Source organism: Dermacentor andersoni, chromosome 1, assembly GCF_023375885.2.
Source record: "Dermacentor andersoni chromosome 1, qqDerAnde1_hic_scaffold, whole genome shotgun sequence".
Taxonomy (NCBI): Eukaryota; Metazoa; Arthropoda; class Arachnida; order Ixodida; family Ixodidae; genus Dermacentor; species Dermacentor andersoni.
In genome coordinates this window covers 77,185,586-77,203,452 of record NC_092814.1, presented here as the reverse complement: position 1 = coordinate 77,203,452, position 17,867 = coordinate 77,185,586, and the positions used below count along the sequence as shown (strand labels likewise).

The 17,867-nt window shown below is 42.9% G+C and overlaps 2 protein-coding genes across 5 annotated transcripts in view; one reads left to right on the top strand and one right to left on the bottom strand.

Annotated features, from left to right (window-relative positions):
- Pcif1 (Phosphorylated CTD-interacting factor 1) overlaps positions 1-12,912 on the bottom strand; it is a 150,081-nt gene extending 137,169 nt beyond the window's left edge. The window contains exons 1-2 of the mRNA XM_050191279.3: positions 12,191-12,912; positions 11,117-11,261 (exon numbers count right to left, since the gene is read on the bottom strand). Of these exons, the coding sequence (XP_050047236.1) occupies positions 11,117-11,234 (118 nt within the window). The 5' untranslated portion in view covers positions 11,235-11,261; positions 12,191-12,912. The remainder of the gene's footprint in view (positions 1-11,116; positions 11,262-12,190) is intronic.
- A 317-nt stretch (positions 12,913-13,229) lies between these two features.
- The window catches only part of LOC126544054 (DDB1- and CUL4-associated factor 11), a 107,072-nt gene continuing 102,434 nt past the window's right edge, over positions 13,230-17,867 (top strand). Inside the window, exons 1-2 of one of the 4 annotated variants that reach the window (XM_050191252.3) lie at positions 13,230-13,546; positions 15,767-15,858. In XM_050191252.3, coding sequence (XP_050047209.1) covers positions 13,452-13,546; positions 15,767-15,858 — 187 coding nt within the window. In that variant the 5' untranslated portion in view covers positions 13,230-13,451. Of the gene's footprint in view, positions 13,547-13,689; positions 13,855-13,996; positions 14,543-15,766; positions 15,859-17,867 lie in introns of those variants that run through there. The other 3 variants (XM_050191254.3, XM_055061623.2, XM_055061624.2) reach the window with 3 other exon arrangements.

The following is a 17,867-nucleotide window of genomic DNA, read 5'->3' as shown; positions in this document are numbered from 1 at the left end:
GAACCACACTTCTTTTTGTTGTAGATGCAAAGCTGTTGTGTCACGACAGCACTCGACCCACGCATTGCAGACAGAAATTTTGAGAAAATGTGTGAGCATCCTAACGGCCCATTTCCAAAATTTGACCTTCGTCCTAGCATATTAAATGCACCTGTCGTTGAGGTCCACTCCCCTCATCAATTGGTTATATTCTGATACACTTCCCAGGTGCAGCAGTAATATTTTTTTCCTTTCATCCTTCGACCAGCACTTGCATCAAGACATGAGGGTAATTCCAACAGCACCGGAAAACGAGTTTACGCCTTTGTTATCTTCCCATTTGACCAGACACACATTCCTGTTCCCACATATGAGGGAGGTTGATTCTCCACGGCTTACTTTGCTGTCATTGGGATGGTTTACAGCAGCATCCTCAGTGTGGTTTAGATTTACTCTTCCAATCATGAACTTTTTCTCTTGAAGCAAGCAATCAAAAATCTTCAATGCGGTAAAATATCTAATCGCGAAAATATGCGACTACTGCGCAGTTATCTCCCCAAGCTGTATTAAGACTGCTCCACCTAGGCCATTGGCTTTCATGTCATCAGAGAAGTCTGTACCTTTCCCAGTGTATATAAAAAAATCAAGCACAAACCTATCTGGAGAGGTTAAAACAAACCGTGAGATAACATGCTGTGAAACGCAAAAAAAAAATGCACCAAATCTCCACACCCACAATTTCTATATATAACATCTGTCTATAACAATTGTCTATATAACATTTGGCGTCCCGCAGGGATCAGTTCTAGGGCCACTTTTATTTCCCATTTACATTAATGACGTCGTCCAGATAACTAGTAACACGTTAGTTAAAATCCGTTTATGTGCAGATGACTGCATTCTGTATTCAAATATAAATAATGCATGCGACCAGCTTACTCTAAATAATGTGTTTTCTTCATTCTGTGATTGGAGCAACACATGGCAAATGAGGTTAAACTTTAGCAAAACTTTATCGATGACATTCACTTACAAGAAAAATCCTTTTCGTTTTTCGTACATTAACAACACACATCAACTAACGCACGTGAACGAGTCTAAGTACCTGGGTGTAACATTCTGTTCAAACTTGAATTGGTCTAAGCATGTAGATTTAACTTGCTCCAAGGCACTCAGGAAACTCGGGTTCTTAAAACGTACGTTAAAAGATGCAACCAAAAACTGCAAGCTGACGGCATACAAATCTTTAGTAAGGCCTGTACTTGAATATGCATCAGCATATTCACGGCCACACTTGCATATGCATCGGCCACCCTTCGCCAAAGACATCATTAAACTTGAAAATGTGCAGAAAAAAGCAATAACATTTATATATAAGCGTTATGACCGTCACTTCTCTCCCACAGTTCATGCCCGCACATTATCACTTGACACACTTCAACACAGACACATATGTGATCGCATTATCCTACTTCACAAGATTATCAACAAGCGTATTTATGTTGACGCCCCCTTTTCTTTCGCCAGTTATTCAGCACGTGTCACTCGCCGTACCAACCCGCTTAACATCGTGCCGTTTATGTCGTTTTTAGACAGCTTCAAATTTGAATTTTTTTCCTTTCAGACGAATTGTGGAACGATTTAGATGGCACATTACGTGAGATGTCTGTTGATCATTTTGTGTGAGAATTGCCTAATCATGTATTTTCTTTGTGATACTGTACTGTTTTCTCTGTAAATCTTTGCACTCACATTTGTAATCATGCACTTTCCTAATATTGTTTATGTATCATCTTCTGTACCACTATTGCAATGTCCCAATTCATGGGATAGCAGTATTTGTAAATAAAAATAAATAAATAAACTCTGTCCACAAATGGGGCACCGAGTGCTCTACATTCACAACTTCTGCCCATAAACGTGGACGTGCTTTCAACATGTCTGATAAATGTGAATTTTGGCTTTCAGTGCATTGAAACTGTTACGTTCCACATGCTAAAAAATTCCACATGCTGAAAAATTGCTGTCGAGAGAGGTGGAAGGGGATTAGTTAGTGACTAGGGGGGGGGGATCGCCACTCCCCCTGGATACATCACTGGGTCCCCCATCAACTTTCTGTAACGGATGTGACATCAGCGCGAATGCATAAAATATGCTCTCTCTTGACAGGGATGGCACTACCATCTAGGAATGGTGAAGCAAAGTACTGCATCCTGACACCAACGAGTGCCGACAGTGAGCACTTCGGTAGTTTCAGCCTGGTGTAGGCCTCATGCTGAGGTGACGACACAGTTTCCGCACGTGGTATGTCTTTCATGTCTGATTAGCCTGTGACACGTCGTCACCTATGGAGTGCAGCTTCAACATGCATCAGCAGCACTTGCACGCCGCCTACTGCTTCATTTAAGATGGCACCAACTAAGTAAACTGCTGCGCAAAGCGGCGCAGAAAGGCAATGACGTCGACAGGCGAATTTCGCTTTGGTCGGACAAGAGACAAGCTTGCGTGAAGCAGAACGCACAACTCAAGTGACTGGCCCAAGACACTACGGAACAAAATGCTCGTACCTTTGCCGTAGCAACTCGCCAACAGGACGCAGTGCGCCAAGCAAACTTGCAACATGGTCGCCGACCCGCAAGTTATGCAACTCAGCAACTCTCTTTCAGTGCAGCGAACCACGAGTTCACGAAGCAAACATGCAACAGCTTCTGTGAAAACATGTTTCACTTTCGTGCTATATCAATTCCCATGAAAGAGGGAGCAACCATGATTTTATGATTATTATTATTATTATTTTATGAATATTTTATTTTTTTTTATTTGCAGTCGGTTAGGGGCAGTTTTTCGGGAGATTTACGGCCACGTGCATACAATCAGAAGAATTGGTCAGAGTTCGGGAGTGTCCCAAACAAATCGGAAGAGTTGGCCAGTATGCAGGTGGGTCATAATGTCAAAGAAGAGACGGAGTGGTGAACAAATTATGCAACTGCACAAAGTCTTCATCACATTTAGATGACCAGGCGGACATGACCTGGCTGACTGCGAGCAGATTTGTCAAAAGTGCAAGGATGGTCACAAAATTGTGCACAAATTAAATGATGAAAATAGGAACACAGGCATATGAAACTTCGGAGGGCCTCGATATATGCTGGCTTGGGATACGCTGCTACTGCGTGAAGCTCGTCGGGATCAAGAAAGATGCCGTCTTTTGAAATAATGTGACCCAAGATGGTTAACTTTCAAGAAGCAAAACGGCACTTCTTGAGGTTGAGCTATAGGTCGGCAGAAGTGACAAAGGTCAGAATATTGTGCAGACGAGCAAGGTGTGTCAGAAAATCCGGAGAACACAACTACATCATACAAGTAATATAAGCATGTCTTCCATTTATAGCCGCGAGGTATAGTAATGATCATAAGCTCAAAAGTAGCAGGTGCGTTGCAGAGTCCAAATGGCATGACCTTAAACTTGTACAGGCCGTCGGGAGTGATAAACACCGTTTTTAGGTGGTGAGATTCAGCCATTGGAACCTGCCATATAGAAAGTGCAGGTCCAAGGAAGTGAAGTATTCTGCACTTTGCAAGCAGTCAAGAGCGTCATTGATCCGATGTAGTGCGCAAACATCTTCCCTTGTAATCTTGTTTAGACAGCAATAACCAACAAAAACTAACCGAGCCATCTTTTTTCTGCACAAGGACCACAGATGACGACCAAGAACTTTGGGAAGGCTGAATGACTCCGTGAAGCCGCATGTCGTCCAATTGCTTTCTAATAATTCAGGGCTCTCCCATGGTAATGTGATAAGGGCGATGTCGCAAGGGGGCATGTAAACCAGTGTCTATGTTACGAGACACAGTTGCCGTGCGATCCAACAATGTCCGATGACAGTCAAAGGAAAAGACAAACTTTTGTAGGAGATCTAGAAGTTGGGCATGGTGAGCCGGAGAAAGATCAGCGCTGATGGCGGAGTCGAACGTGGTTAGAGGCAATGGGCTAGGGACAGAAGTGATGGCACCAATATGACTACACGCAGAGTCATCAGGACATCAATATCTTCAACCCAGTCAACATCTTGAACATGTCCTGAGGTCTCTTCACTCAGTAAAACGATTGAGTATGAGTAGTGGTTGGAAACCAGCATCATTGTGGCCCCAGAGGTAACAGTGAGGACGGCAAATGGGAGAAAATTGCCTTTGCATTGAGCAAACACGTCAGATGGTGTCAATATTGCAGTGGCACCTAGTTTGGCAGCACATGACAGGGCAACAAGCACTGACATTTACGGGGGTATGTTTGTGTTGGCACAAACGAAGAGTTTGCTTGTACTGAGACAAGCGCCGGCCGATGGCAAGCCACAGAGTGGCAAAAGCGCCACTTCCAGACAATTTCATCCGAAGATGAGGTAACGAGAGCAGGAGGGCAACATAAAAAACTCAATGTGCAGACCATCTTGGATGATGGCACGGGCTGTGCACATGGCTGATGGATGAAAATGCTGCGTGCTAGCAGTGGAGAGTACCATGCCACAAAGTGACGTAACTTTTTTGAGCTTGCGAAAATGATTTTCGTTGATGACAGAAACGGCGGCCACGGTATCGACAAGTGCTAGTGCAGTGGCTACCTCAACATATACACTACATTAATAACATGTTGCAGTGAAAACAGAAGTCTTGTAGAGATTGAAACACTTGCAGTTCTTGCCTCCAGAACTGCACTTATCAGTTTCCCTCGACAGTAAGGGGCCGACGATGCATAGGCGAAAGCAACCGTCAACGAGGAGGAGGAGAACGAGTGTTCTGGCGGTGATCGGAGTCGAAAGGTCTTGGTGAAGATTGAGAAGTGGTGGTGTGTTGTAGCACGTAGTTAGGCGGATCAAAGGGGCCATGGATAGGCGGAATGCGGTGGCGACAGAAGAGCACAAAAAGGCTAGCAATTCCACAGGCGAAACAGATGGGTCAGTTGTCTTGTGTGCACCATGTGTCCACAGGACGAAAAAAAAAAACTACAGTGACTGCCTCAGAACAGGAACTAGAGCTGGACGCATGGGGCGCTAAGAAGGAAAATGCCAGAGGGGGTTGTGCTATCACTGCGGTGCAGTTAAGCGGCGGAGGTGGGAGACAGGGAGGGTAGTCGGCATAGGATAGCGGCGCAATCACAGTAGCTGCTGGGCGAACGGTAGGAACAGCAGGAGTTGCCTCAGAAATCTGGGTTCGGATGGCTTGCTATAGGGCCGAACTCGAAAGTTGCGGCAGGCTCCTGTCCGTGAGGCAGCAGTGAGAACTAGCAAGCCAGCTCCTCTCTAAGGAAATCTTTTATGTGATGAAAGAGCCAGGAGGGGTCGAGGTGGCCAGTGGCAACAGCAACGCCCAAGATAGAATCCGCTTGCAGTACGTTTTGGCGGGCAATCGTGCATTCGCAGCACAGCTCATCAAAGCTCCAACATAGGCTGACTTCCTTCGAGAATGTGCTTGATCTTCTCATCCTCTGTCATGATGGGATTCATGCAGTTGCAGAAGTCGAGCACATCCTCAATGTAGCTGGGAAATGTCTCACCCAGCTGATGCAGCTGATGCGCTTGCTGGTGTAGACGCTGTTCGGTGCAAAAGTTACGTACTGTGGGCCATTCAGTCACTTCACTAAAAAGGGTCTTAAACGTGGACCTGCTCATAATATCAGATTCATAATTTTTAAACCAAAGGGTGGCAACGTCAACGAGATAAAATATGTTGTTCAGCTACATCTGGTTGTCCCATTTGTTATGGATGCTCAAGTGTTTATACGATGATAGCCAGTCTTCCACGTCGTGTTCTGCGGTAGCGCTGAAAATGGCCGGATCCCACTGGCAAAGTACACCAGCACAAATGATAGGGGTTGCTGCTGTCAGCTCAGGCTGCGCGATGGCTGCGATGGGCATGGTGTTGGAAAATCTGGTGGGCAATATCCAAGTGTGTAGCTCCAGGACGAGGCAGGGGATCCCGGCACTTCCACCAAAAGTAATGAGGTTTACTATAAAAACGATAACTGCTCAAAGGTACAGCATAGTGCACAGTATGTGTGAGCAACCCGGGCTCTCGCACAATCTCGTGGCACGGGTATTCTTCTTTCTCAATATACCATTGACAACACAGCTAGGGGCACGTCTGCTTCATTACACAAAGAAAGTAACTACAAAAAATCGAAACACCGCATCGAGCACGCGATTCCAACTACGGACCTCCCAATCGCAAGTGCAAAACTGTGACCGTTACGCCATAAAATATAGACAGACAGCATGTTTCTTCCAGAGTATTTATGCGCTGTCATGTAGTGCAGCTCAGCTATATAGGAACAGATGGAGCAAAGTGTGTTCTCTGTCGTACTGTAATACCTAGGGAAAGGCAGATTCCAAGATACGAAATGTCTTTTTCACATCTCGCAAATGCGCACGACACTCGGGCAAATACGACAAATGTCTTCAGTCAGACTTGCGACACAAAGGCACCATAGGAAGGGGCACGTGCTCTGGCACAACAGAGTTGCAGGGAGGGAGGGGATGCTGCCTCCTGCTAGTTCAGGCTATTCGCTTACATTGACTATCGTCGTCGATGGTTTCTGCACACTTTCTTCATGTTTTCAATCGTACACCTTATCAGCAATCAACTGTGAGATCCGACACATGGGCTAGGTTGACAGCTCGGTCGTACGTTCAGGCTTTTTGCTTACATTGACAAACAGTTATATGTAGTCGATGGTTTCCACATGCTTTTTATGTTCGCATTCATAGACCTTCTCGGCAATTGACTGTGGGATCGGACGCACAGGCTAGACTGGCAGCCATAGCAGCTAAGTTCAGAACCAGGTACGGTCCTCTCCATGCTTGGGAGAAGTCTGTCAGCAGCATGCATGTTTTGGCCAGCGAATTGACTTGGTTGGACCACAGTCAGCAAGCCAATGTGTTGGTCCCACACGATAAAACAGATTGCATGGTTCTTTATTTACGGCAGTGCAGAGACTCTATGTGTAATTTACTGTTCTTCCCGTGCCTCACAGCATCACGGCAAGATGTCCAAGGGTCATCAACATCCACAAGAGATCCTTTGCTGGCCCATTGGGGAAACCCTGCTGGCATTTCTTTTGCATAGACTTGACTGCGATTTTTTTTTCCCACCGATATCTATGTGTATGCTTATAACGAATATGAGATATAACGAAGGTTTTTTTCGCGGCCAATGCGACTTTGTTATTACAATGTTCGACTGTATACGCAGAGCTGCTTCTAAACAAGTTTTTCTGTTTGAAAAACATCATTGACTGCAATGAGGAAACCTTTGCATCATGACAATCATTTTAGCCCCTTGATCTTAGCCAGATTTCACATCAACTGTGCAACACAAAAAATGGACACAATGGCAAACAAGGCAATGCTAACCAGCAAAGCAAAGCGTTCCTGCTAAGAAAAGCATGTACAATTCCGTGTGAAAAAAGTAAATACCAGCTAGCTGGCATTAACTTTTTTTGCAATGGGGTGCACATACAAACAGTATGCAAACACTGAATAATAGCCTTTTTGACACTCCAAAAGCTTTGATACTGACACTGGTACCCTTATCTTCTGCCATTACACCTGGATATTTGCAATCATCAGTAAGTACATCTGTCAGGTGGACTCTCGCTGCAGACACTTCACACCTTTCAAATCAGTGACGCTTACAGACAATACTAGTATCGCAGCCTGAAGTCAGCAGAAGAATGCGATACAAGTGCTATGCTTAAGCTGTATGTGCTGCTATTTGCTGATCTACATTTATTCATTTATTTTTACAAGTACTGCCAGCCTTGTTACCAGGCCTTAGGCAGGAGTAGGCATTTGGAACAAAAAAACAAGTATGAAATAAGATCAAACAAGATAACAGACACTGAACAAGAATCTGCATAACAAACAATATAAGAGAAACCATTTCACAATCATGATTTGACTGGTAAAAACGAGGGATGAACGCTATGGTTTATTCACAAAGTGCAGAAAGAAAGAATGAAACCGTTGGACAGTCGACAGTTGTGGCAGGTAATGTGTTCCATTCGGAAGACGTGCGCGGGAAAAAAGAATTTTTAAATGTGTTGGTCCTGCAGCAAAAATCTCTAACCTTTTTGTTGTGATAAGAGCGCGTGAGCGGTGGCTAGCTGGTACAATATATAATGTTTTATCTATTCCTAATTGACTGTTATAGAGTAAGAAGAAAAATTTCATTCCGTCCCGGTAACACCTTATTGCAAGGTTTTCCAGTTCTGCAGCTTCTAGAAGAGATGATGGGGACGTGCGCCAGCTGTACGAATTGAAAATATACCTGGCTGATTTTCTTTGGACTTTCTCAATTTTAGTGATGTTGGTTTGTGTGTGCGGATCCCAAACAATCGCAGCGTATTCTAGAATGGGTCGGATGAATGTTTTATATGCTAAAAGTTTTATTTCAGGTGAAGCATTTCCTATTGATCGCCTTAAAAAGCCTAGTTTCTTCATTGCTTTATTATACATGTATGTTACATGTTCATTCCACCTAAGATCTGATGTTATTACTACTCCCAAGTATTTGTACGTAGACACGACTGATAAAGACTGGTTGTTAATGCTATAAGTAGGGGTTAAGGGATTCTTTTTGCAAGATGGTCATTGCAACAGTCTTTTTGAGGTTAATACTCATCTGCCGTTTCGAGCACCATGTTTGCATTGTAGACAGCGCGGTGTTTAAAGCTTTCTGATCATTTGAATTGCGTATTTCGTTGTACAAAATGCAGTCATCTGCAAAAAGCTTTATCTTGACGCATATGTCGCTGATGACGTCGTTAATAACATTTAGAACACATAATGAGACGGAAAAGATTTTATTACTTTTTTGACACGTTACATGGTTACTGACCCATAAAAAATGCCTAGTTTTCTTTTTATTTGTGGAAATCTAAAAAAATGCTGACATAATTTGTGCCCCCAACAATGGGTATTGAAAAAAATACTCCTGACCAAATAACTTTTCAACTTCAAACAGAAAGCTTTTTAAACCACATTCTTATAAAGAAAATAATGTAATGACTATCTTACATGATGCATTCAATAAATCTTGCTATTTAAAAAGTTATTGGTGTCTAGATTCTAAAGTTTTCAACCATGCAACCTGAGCAGCTGTGTGGCTACTGTGACATGGTATAACGATTAGTGCAGTTGTAGAGAATTGCACAAAATCCCTCATTTTCTTATTTGCAAATATTCACCACACACGTCTAACAAACATACATCCATCAAAATGTTTACCCCAAAGGATAATTTAGCTATATCATTAGCAGTATGTAACAGCCAAGATTGATTGTTCATCTGTATGTTCCCTTATGACATACATATGAACAAAAATGTTCATTCAGAAGCCTTGCACTGTTTTAAGTCTGCCACTGCAGGTTTTCTGCATTAGAACTACACACATACAGTCAACAAGTGAGCAGGCAGCACAAGCACTAGAATTCTGCATCTACAAGATAATAATTTTACTTCAGGCACCAGTACAGTCAAAACCTCGATATAACGAAATTATCGATATAGCAAAGTATGGAACTTTTCATAACCTCTTGTCATAGGACACCATGTATTTAGAACCTCAATATAACGAAGTGTGTTTGTGTGCGATTTCAATATAACGAAATTTCGCTTTCGCCGCAAAGGAATGCTCAGAATAAATCGAAACTTTCGCGGACGCAGATGGTCAAATGACAATTACAAGCGGCTCTCAAATCGCGTGCGACGGGACAAAAGCGACCGCCGAAGTGGAGCCGCATCATGTTCAGCATAAAGTCCATGTGCGATAAGATCCTATCGCGAAGCGGGCACTTCGTGCTTTAGGCGCGAGTGAAAGCGTACGAAGGTGAGGCAAGAAAGTTGGCGGCTTCACGAGTGCCGCCTTTCCGCGCGAGCAACGGGAAAGAGGGGGAGGGGAGCGAGCTCGCGGTAACGCGATCAAGCGCGCGCGACGGGCAGGGGGTAAGTTGGCGGCGTCCCGATTTCTGGCGCGAGTCTCGGACGTGGCTGCGCATGGCTGTAAGCGAGGCTGAGGGCATACGCAGCCGCGCACCCTGCTTTAGAGGTAATCTGCCGCGTTTGCAAAGAGTGGGCGTGCCGAGACGGCGTGGCATCATGTAAGCTATATTCCCGCACGTTTAGTATTGGAGGTTGCGTAATCTTGAGTTTCGGTGACTCGTTGGAACGAGGCAGACGATGCATTCGCTCCCCGCTGCCGACGCTTTTCATGATAGCGCCGTCCCAGTGCGGGTAACGCTATCGGCCGCGGGGGCGGAATGCACGCGAAAGCGTGGTTGGCTTCGCGTAATTCGTACCGCCCATGTGAAGATGTCAACGTGGCATGAAACCGTATCATTCGTCGCAATTCATCAAAACTAATTTATTTTTTGCTTTATTCGATTGCCCGATAACTTCGAAAATACTGCGGCCCCTCTCTGTGTAAGAAAAATTTATCGGCGACTATACTTATTTGCATAAAAGGTGGAATTTCAATACAACGAAATTTCGATATAATGAAGCAAATTGTCGATTTTATCTACTTTGTTATTCGAGGTTTAACTGCATAACAAATTCATACTGAACTCTACCACCAGTGCAAATAAACCCCTCTAAAGCTTTGTACAATACTCATTCTGTACAATCCACACACATGGCCACAAGGCATAACTTGTGGTTGTGTATTAGCTTGCAAACACAACCTGATATGAAGAAACATACCAAATATAAAGAACTTGCTAGTCAATATGAAGGCACCCGCCTCTAATTCTGATAATGGATGTAAGAAACTTCTAAAGTCGCCCAGCACTGCTTGCAAATTTGAACACTAAGCTATTCTGTTCCTCTTAAAAAACATGGGGGAGTAGAGCACAGGTGACAACAATCACATATTCTGCAGTACTACCCAACTTTCTGATAAAGAAAGACACAACCTGTACGTGTTTTGTGTCTCACTTCATCCTCGTCTGCTTAGCACTACAACCTTTGTTTTTACTGTCAAACAGCCTTAGCAATGTTTTGATTGTTTACAAAGCATTCAAAAGTTTAATTCCCGATATTAGAATCAAATGAATGCACACAATTATGTGATTCAGGCTACTTACCGAACTTCTGTTCCTCCCAGGATGCAGCTGGTTTACTGAGCATCTCGCTCACTGTGTGGTTTTTGTCCAAAAGTGTCTCATCACGTGACAAGAGGTTTTGGAAGCGAGCATCAGACATTTCAGGCCTTCAAGTCATTCCTTCACCCTAAAATATTTGTGGTAGTTCAAAAGTGCATCAAAATAGATGTGAACGGCACACAAAGGACTGCAAAATTTGCATGTACAGGAGCTACTAATGGCTTAAACAACGAGGCCCCTCTGCACATTACTACTGATATGCACACCACCCAAAACTAAATATTCGCTTTACTACTGCAAAGATGGGACAAGAGAAAACCCCCCAAGGAAACATGCACAACAGAAATATTCCAATTTGCTGCCAAAGGGGTGAACGCTTTCAATAATCCCATAATATACTAAATATTATTGTCTATTTAGAGTGCACTGAAGTCCAAAGTTACTGCAAACAAGCAACATGGTTTTGTTTCGGTCAGACACTGCATTTCACATGTCACTGCTTGCTTATATATCTGCTTAGTTCGTCATCGCTTTTCTACAACAACATATTTATGAACGACTAAGAGCCTGCAGCAGACATCGTATGCTGGAAACTTTTAGTCGCAAGCAGCTATCATCAACATAAGTCGACGACCTTGTCTATAGAAAGAACAGAAGCAAAGCGCATGTTAATCATGACATCAGAACCGAAATCAACATATTACAAATAGGAATGTCCCTTTAGTCACTGATAACACAGCTGAATGACGACAGGAGTGTCATACGCACAGTCTCATTGCCCCGGAAATGACTTAGCAAGGCGCGCGTCACTATTTTATTGATGTTCATATTTACGCACAGGTCAGCTATAATAACAAAAGCAACATGCTTATGTTTACCCATAGAGTATAAGGATTTGCCCACAGCGTACGCAGAGAAACTTATCCCGCCAAATCCATTGCTATAACATATGCGTCAATTTCTGTACATATCATCAAGCACATTAGTCACGGACCTTCACAACTAAGCATAAGTAAAAGAAACTGAACTTTAATAGTAGCCGCTGCAGGAACTTACTTGCATGAACGGCTGTTAGAAACAACGTTCTCCAGTCTCGGCTGAAGCGTCAACTTGGTAAACAGGACATTTACATTGCACTTTTTAGCTAATCGAAACGCCCCTTTCATGCGAGCAGCTGCAATATTAACTACCATCGCTATTATTCAACTACTTAAAACACTACGATGCCTGACAGAGAGCCAGAAATGCTCCTGGCAAGTACTTTAAGAGCGGACTTGAATGAAGATGAGAATGTACACAAATCCACGTGTGTTTAGCTCAATCATTTAGCGGCTAAATTTGGGCGAGGACACAGAAAGACACGGACGCACTACAAACTTGCAGCTAGAACATTTGTGCACTTGTTCTAACAACCGTACGGCAACTTTCAGCTGTGAAAAATTGGCAAATTGTCATTTCCTTGAAGGAGACGAATAGCACAGCTCCACAACAACGCCATTTGCCTCTCTGGACAAAGATGGCGTCACGTGACCACAATAAAGCGCCACCACAGCCACCACCTACAGCCCAAAGCTGTATATGAACAACTAACTTAAAATAAGCATAATTAAAGCATAAACGTTTTATTAAATAACAACTGAACATTCATACACTAACTAAGCCATATAATTTATTATTTTGATATTATTAGCATAGTAGCTGAAGAAATGTTTTTTTGCTTGCCTCCATACTAAAGCATGACTTGCTTCGATTTCTGGTCAATATCAATTTAATTTACGCAGATGAATTTTACGCAATTTCACAACACTTCTTTTTGCGGAAAAATGAAACCACATCGCACATTATGAAAGGTTTTTTTTTTTTTAGCTAAAAATTGTGACGCCACCTAGCATGATTGAATGCATCACTGTTTATTTTATATAAAGCTGCTATTTTAACTATAGTCATGCTTGTTGACCACATGGGAAGCATGCATTTTTAACTAGAGAATTTTGACAACGAACGGGTGAGGTTTGGAGAGCAATCTTTACTAATTTCTGACGTCATACGCTTTTTTTTTTTCCTTATGTTTTGGTGCGGTTGTGGCATCATGCTTGTGCTGTTAGTGGTGGTGTCGCAGCAAGCGAGTTGTTTACGAAGGCGAAGATTTGTTTATGACCGAGTCCTGCTAAGATAGTAAAGGCGCTGGTTTATCTCATCTAGGAGATAGCTACTGGGTCTGGCTGAGCTACTAAGGGTGGTCCACCGATTTTTAGAAGGGTTTAACCAGCACCATAACACTGCTATGACTGCATGAGCTAAACTTCGCTCAGGGAGGATGTGTGAAAGGCCCCCATCGGAAAGTGAAAGTGCGAGTAGACGGAACAGCGAAGATTCTGGCTACGCTAGGGTTCTGCAATTTTTACTGAGGAGGTGCGTATAAAATATATAGTAAGAGAGTAGAAACCAGTAGAAATTTTGTATGCGGGACGACAGTATGTTTCTTATCTCTATTACGTTGGCTCGCGCATCTACTACACGTTTGCGGCGCAGTTTTCTGTGCGCGTGCCATGTCGGACGCGTTGAAAAAGACGACGGTCGCGTTCGAACCTTATTTTCTCGAGGAATCGCTGACCAGTGGGCTAGTGTAGCTCGATCGCCTGCAGGCTTCTATTTTAGCTTGCGCCAGCCAGTATGTCAGAGGAGGATATGTCAGTTTTGGATTTCTGGCAACTTCTGACGTGAGGTTTTTGGCTGCATTGTTTATTTTCGCAGGCACATATTCTATTTGGCCAGTTTGTCTAGGACATATGCATAGCGATATCATTGTCATTTGCTGTGTTAGAGTTTGGGTTTTTTTCCCGAATCGGTAGATCGTTTACGTTGTTCACGACGGTGTTAAGATCGAACACTTTATGCGAACACTTTGTGAATTTTATTTTCTGTACTTACTAAAAACTGAAAGCTTGTCAATCGGTATTAACGACGCAGCTGTCATGAATATCTTTCATATATTTTATACCTTGTTTGGGCGCCGAGGTTTCTACAATGCAACAGCGATCGTTAAGTCATAGTTGCAGATAACAGTCTAGCTATTCAAGGGTTGTATAACTTGTTAGAACCGCCGTCAGTTTAGAAGTATAGACTTGCTCGAATTTTAACCATGCCCAGTGATTACAGGAGTGGGCACTGCTTGTGAGTGTGGTGCCAACAGTGTGCAGCTGACAGTGCAAGCTGGAATAGAAGCCTAAAGTGATGTTTTTGAAGTAAATATTTTCGCTGGTAGGCATAGTTTTTGACCCCAAATTGCCCCCGCACCTAAGTGTTCAAATAATTGCCCTTCTTTCTCATATTTGTTTGTCAATAGCATTTGTGAGTAACAAAATGATAGCAGTAATCCACTGTTTTAAATTTCAGATGCCTAGAATAGTAAGTATTATTGAACAATTCAGGTTACATTCCTATTCCTAAAGTGGCAAATACCTGAGAGCATTCATGTATGATTGCACAGAGTAATGGCATGTGGGATCAAATGAGCTGGTGTGCGTTACTGGACCATGGAGTATACACTAGGCATGCGGGTATATTCCAAAAATACATTTGTTTGTATTGTGTTAGGTTACTGATACCAGTAATGTGTAATTGGGGCTTTGGCTTGCTACACTGAGCTGTGATATTATATATAATGAGTAAATGATTTTCTGTGAACCATCTTTGTTTGTGCATGCATTCCAGTAGCTGTGAACTCAGCCCCATAGGACTTGTGCGGTGAACATGAAATCTATGTTGTATTCAGTAACCTTATTCTGCTTAACTGAAAAAAACAAAAAACATTTTCATACTTGGCACACAGCTTCTATTTAATCAAGATGCTTTTATGTGCATTTTCGCTTCTGATTATTAGTAAAACGTTAAGTTAGTGAACATTATCAGACGTTCTGAATAAAAATTTGGAGGATGCTTAAGCTTCGCCTTTAAGAGTGGGACATGATGGCATTCAAAGATCCCCGACTACTTGTCACGCTTCCTGACAACCACAGCTTTCTTGTGAAGGCAAGCGCCATCAGAATGGTGTTGTTGCAAGGAACCGAGCAGGCCGCACCGCTCTTTAATTTTAGAAACGCTGGAACAGAAGTTTGTGTTTGAGTTTCCGCATAACAGAATTATGTTTTTTGGTATATTCAAAATGCAGTCCGATCCCATCATGTCTGTAGGTAGTGTTTTGGTCATACTTTACGATTTTACGATTACGATTTTGAGGATATTAGTTCAGTAATGCCTCTGCGCCATGCGGAGAACCTGCGTGGTTATGGCTCGGGATGATTTTTTGCGAACAACGTTCGACGCAAGTTGCTGACACCAGCTTTTTTTTATTGATACGGGGCTCTTAACGCTGTCGCATTAAAAAGCCAATAATTCAGTGCAGCGGACCAAGTCGCCATCATGTGCCTTCTCTATGTTTAGGCTGCCTCAAGCTATGTGTCCCTTGAAAATAATCTGGCACTCTAGTGTAAATGAGACAGTACCAGAATGGCCTGCTTGGGTATATATACTCATGTTGCTGGGTTTCTTTTGATCGGACAGAAAGATTGTATTGCAGTAATCATGTTCATAGTGTCTCACTTTTCTCACCGTAATTGTATCTGCTTGCAGCATTGAAGCTAACCGAGCACGACTGTTCAGCAGTGCCCTGGAGGTGTTTTATCAAGACGATTCGGATGATGAGCTGCAACTGAACGGAATATGTAGGCATTATATTTTTTACCTAAATGCCTTTGCTTTGCTGCTCTTTTGGAAGATAGTTTATTTGTATATCTACAAGAGTTCTCAATTTCCTTTTGTTATGTAGCTCTCTCAGTGTGTGCATATTCATGTTTGTGACCTGTTCTTGTGTGGTCTTTCCCATGGCAGCAAGGAAAAGCTGTTGACAATCAGCTGCTGGTAAATTGTTGAAGTGAAATGACATAATCAGTGAGCTTGATCATGTGCATTCAGGGCTGTCACTGTTGTGCGTCATCTGCCCACATAATTGCGAGTTCAGTGCAGGTGCTGCTGCTTCTTCTTCTTTTTTTTCATTTCATTCATTTGTAATGGCAAGGGTAATGATAATGAGAAAATAAATGTAATGAACAGCATAATGCGTACTTTGTGGTCTAGGTGTGCTGTTTCATTTGCACAGGCACTTGTGCGCCAATTCTCTTGATAATCGGTTTCTTCTAGAGACAAGTGAATACTAATAGGTGTGAAAGGCCATGTCATATACTGAATGAAGTAGCATAACAACTGGCAGTGGTGCAAATATGGGTTCTCTGTTTACATTAGCATAACAACTGGCAGTGGTGCAAATATGGGTTCTCTGTTTACGTGATTACTCTGTCTGATGTCTTCCTGCTCCACAATAAAGTCCTGGGCTATGGTGCATTTGGTGCTTGCACAATATTACTTAAAGCAAAGATAGGAGTACTCACTTATCATTGCGCATTTTACATATATCAGCTGTGTTGACTTTTAGTCTTGCTTTCATTTAAAATACAAATTTTCAAGACAAGGTTATGCCTAATTAATGGGGCACCAGTATTACTAAGTAAACAATAAGGCACACGTAGCTTATGGGTCCAAGTTGCATAATAGTTACTTTTAATGCACAGTTTCGTCTAGCTTAAAACTGCAAAAAGCTTCTGGATTATTTTTCACCAGGGAGCAATTCTTGTTTGCCTGCTATTACCAGTGTGGATACTCATACTTTTGCTTTAGATAAGTGACCAGCATAGGAGTGATTACTGCACACACTCATGATGTTTTGCTATTACTTGATTGGTTTCCGGTTAGAATTAACACAAAAATCCGAGGACACCTAAGCACTTCTTATGAGTTGTGAATGCGAAAGCATTAATGACCAATTGAATGTCGCTGATCAGTCGTTAGTGTTTTGTGCTGCAAGTAATGTACCATAGTGGTATGTACTGCCCGATCCAGCAAGCAGCAGTGGCCACCAAGGCCAGCAGGTGCGCGCAGCAGATAAGCCCAGTGGGGGTGAGAGAGAGAGATGCAGACCGTGCACAGCCTTCTGAGAGCGAGGGTGACGTGACGTCGCGGCATGCCGTCACTCCTTATCCAATACCTAGTGTGCTATATTGTAGCAGCATGTATTCCCTTTCGCCCGCTCTGCTCCATTGAGGCACGCTCGTGATGTGGTATCGCAACCAATGTCAATTTAAGTGCCATTTCGCTGCTCCAGGCGACAGACATTGGCTTTTTCACTCAAGGAGTCAGTTGACGCTTTCGCATAAAAAGAAAAAGAAAAGCTGCTCTTGAGAGCAGCTTTCTCTCAATGCCGACCATAGCTCGTCTTTGGCATAGGGAACAGCACAACATCGGACTGAACGAATGTGACTTGTCATTGGCAATATTGGTACGACCTCCCATGACAAGTAAAGCACAGGATTGGGGCTTAAATGAGTACTGGCACAAAATTTTTTTTTCTTTATTAGGTAGCAGTCAGCTCCATAATCGTGGTAAGGGGCCAGAGTTCCTCAAGTGCACAACAAATCATTAGTTATCAAAATCATTTTTTAAAAGAACCAGTTCAAAACGTAGACCACAAGTGTGAAGCACAGCTTTGACCTTGAAGTGGGACACCTTGTTACTTAAAAGAAACTAGAGGTTGTGCTTGCTGTGTATCACAAGTCACTGATGTTTGGGTCAGTCAGCCTGGTGCATAGGGCACAGGCCACACTATGACCGTGTCACCAAA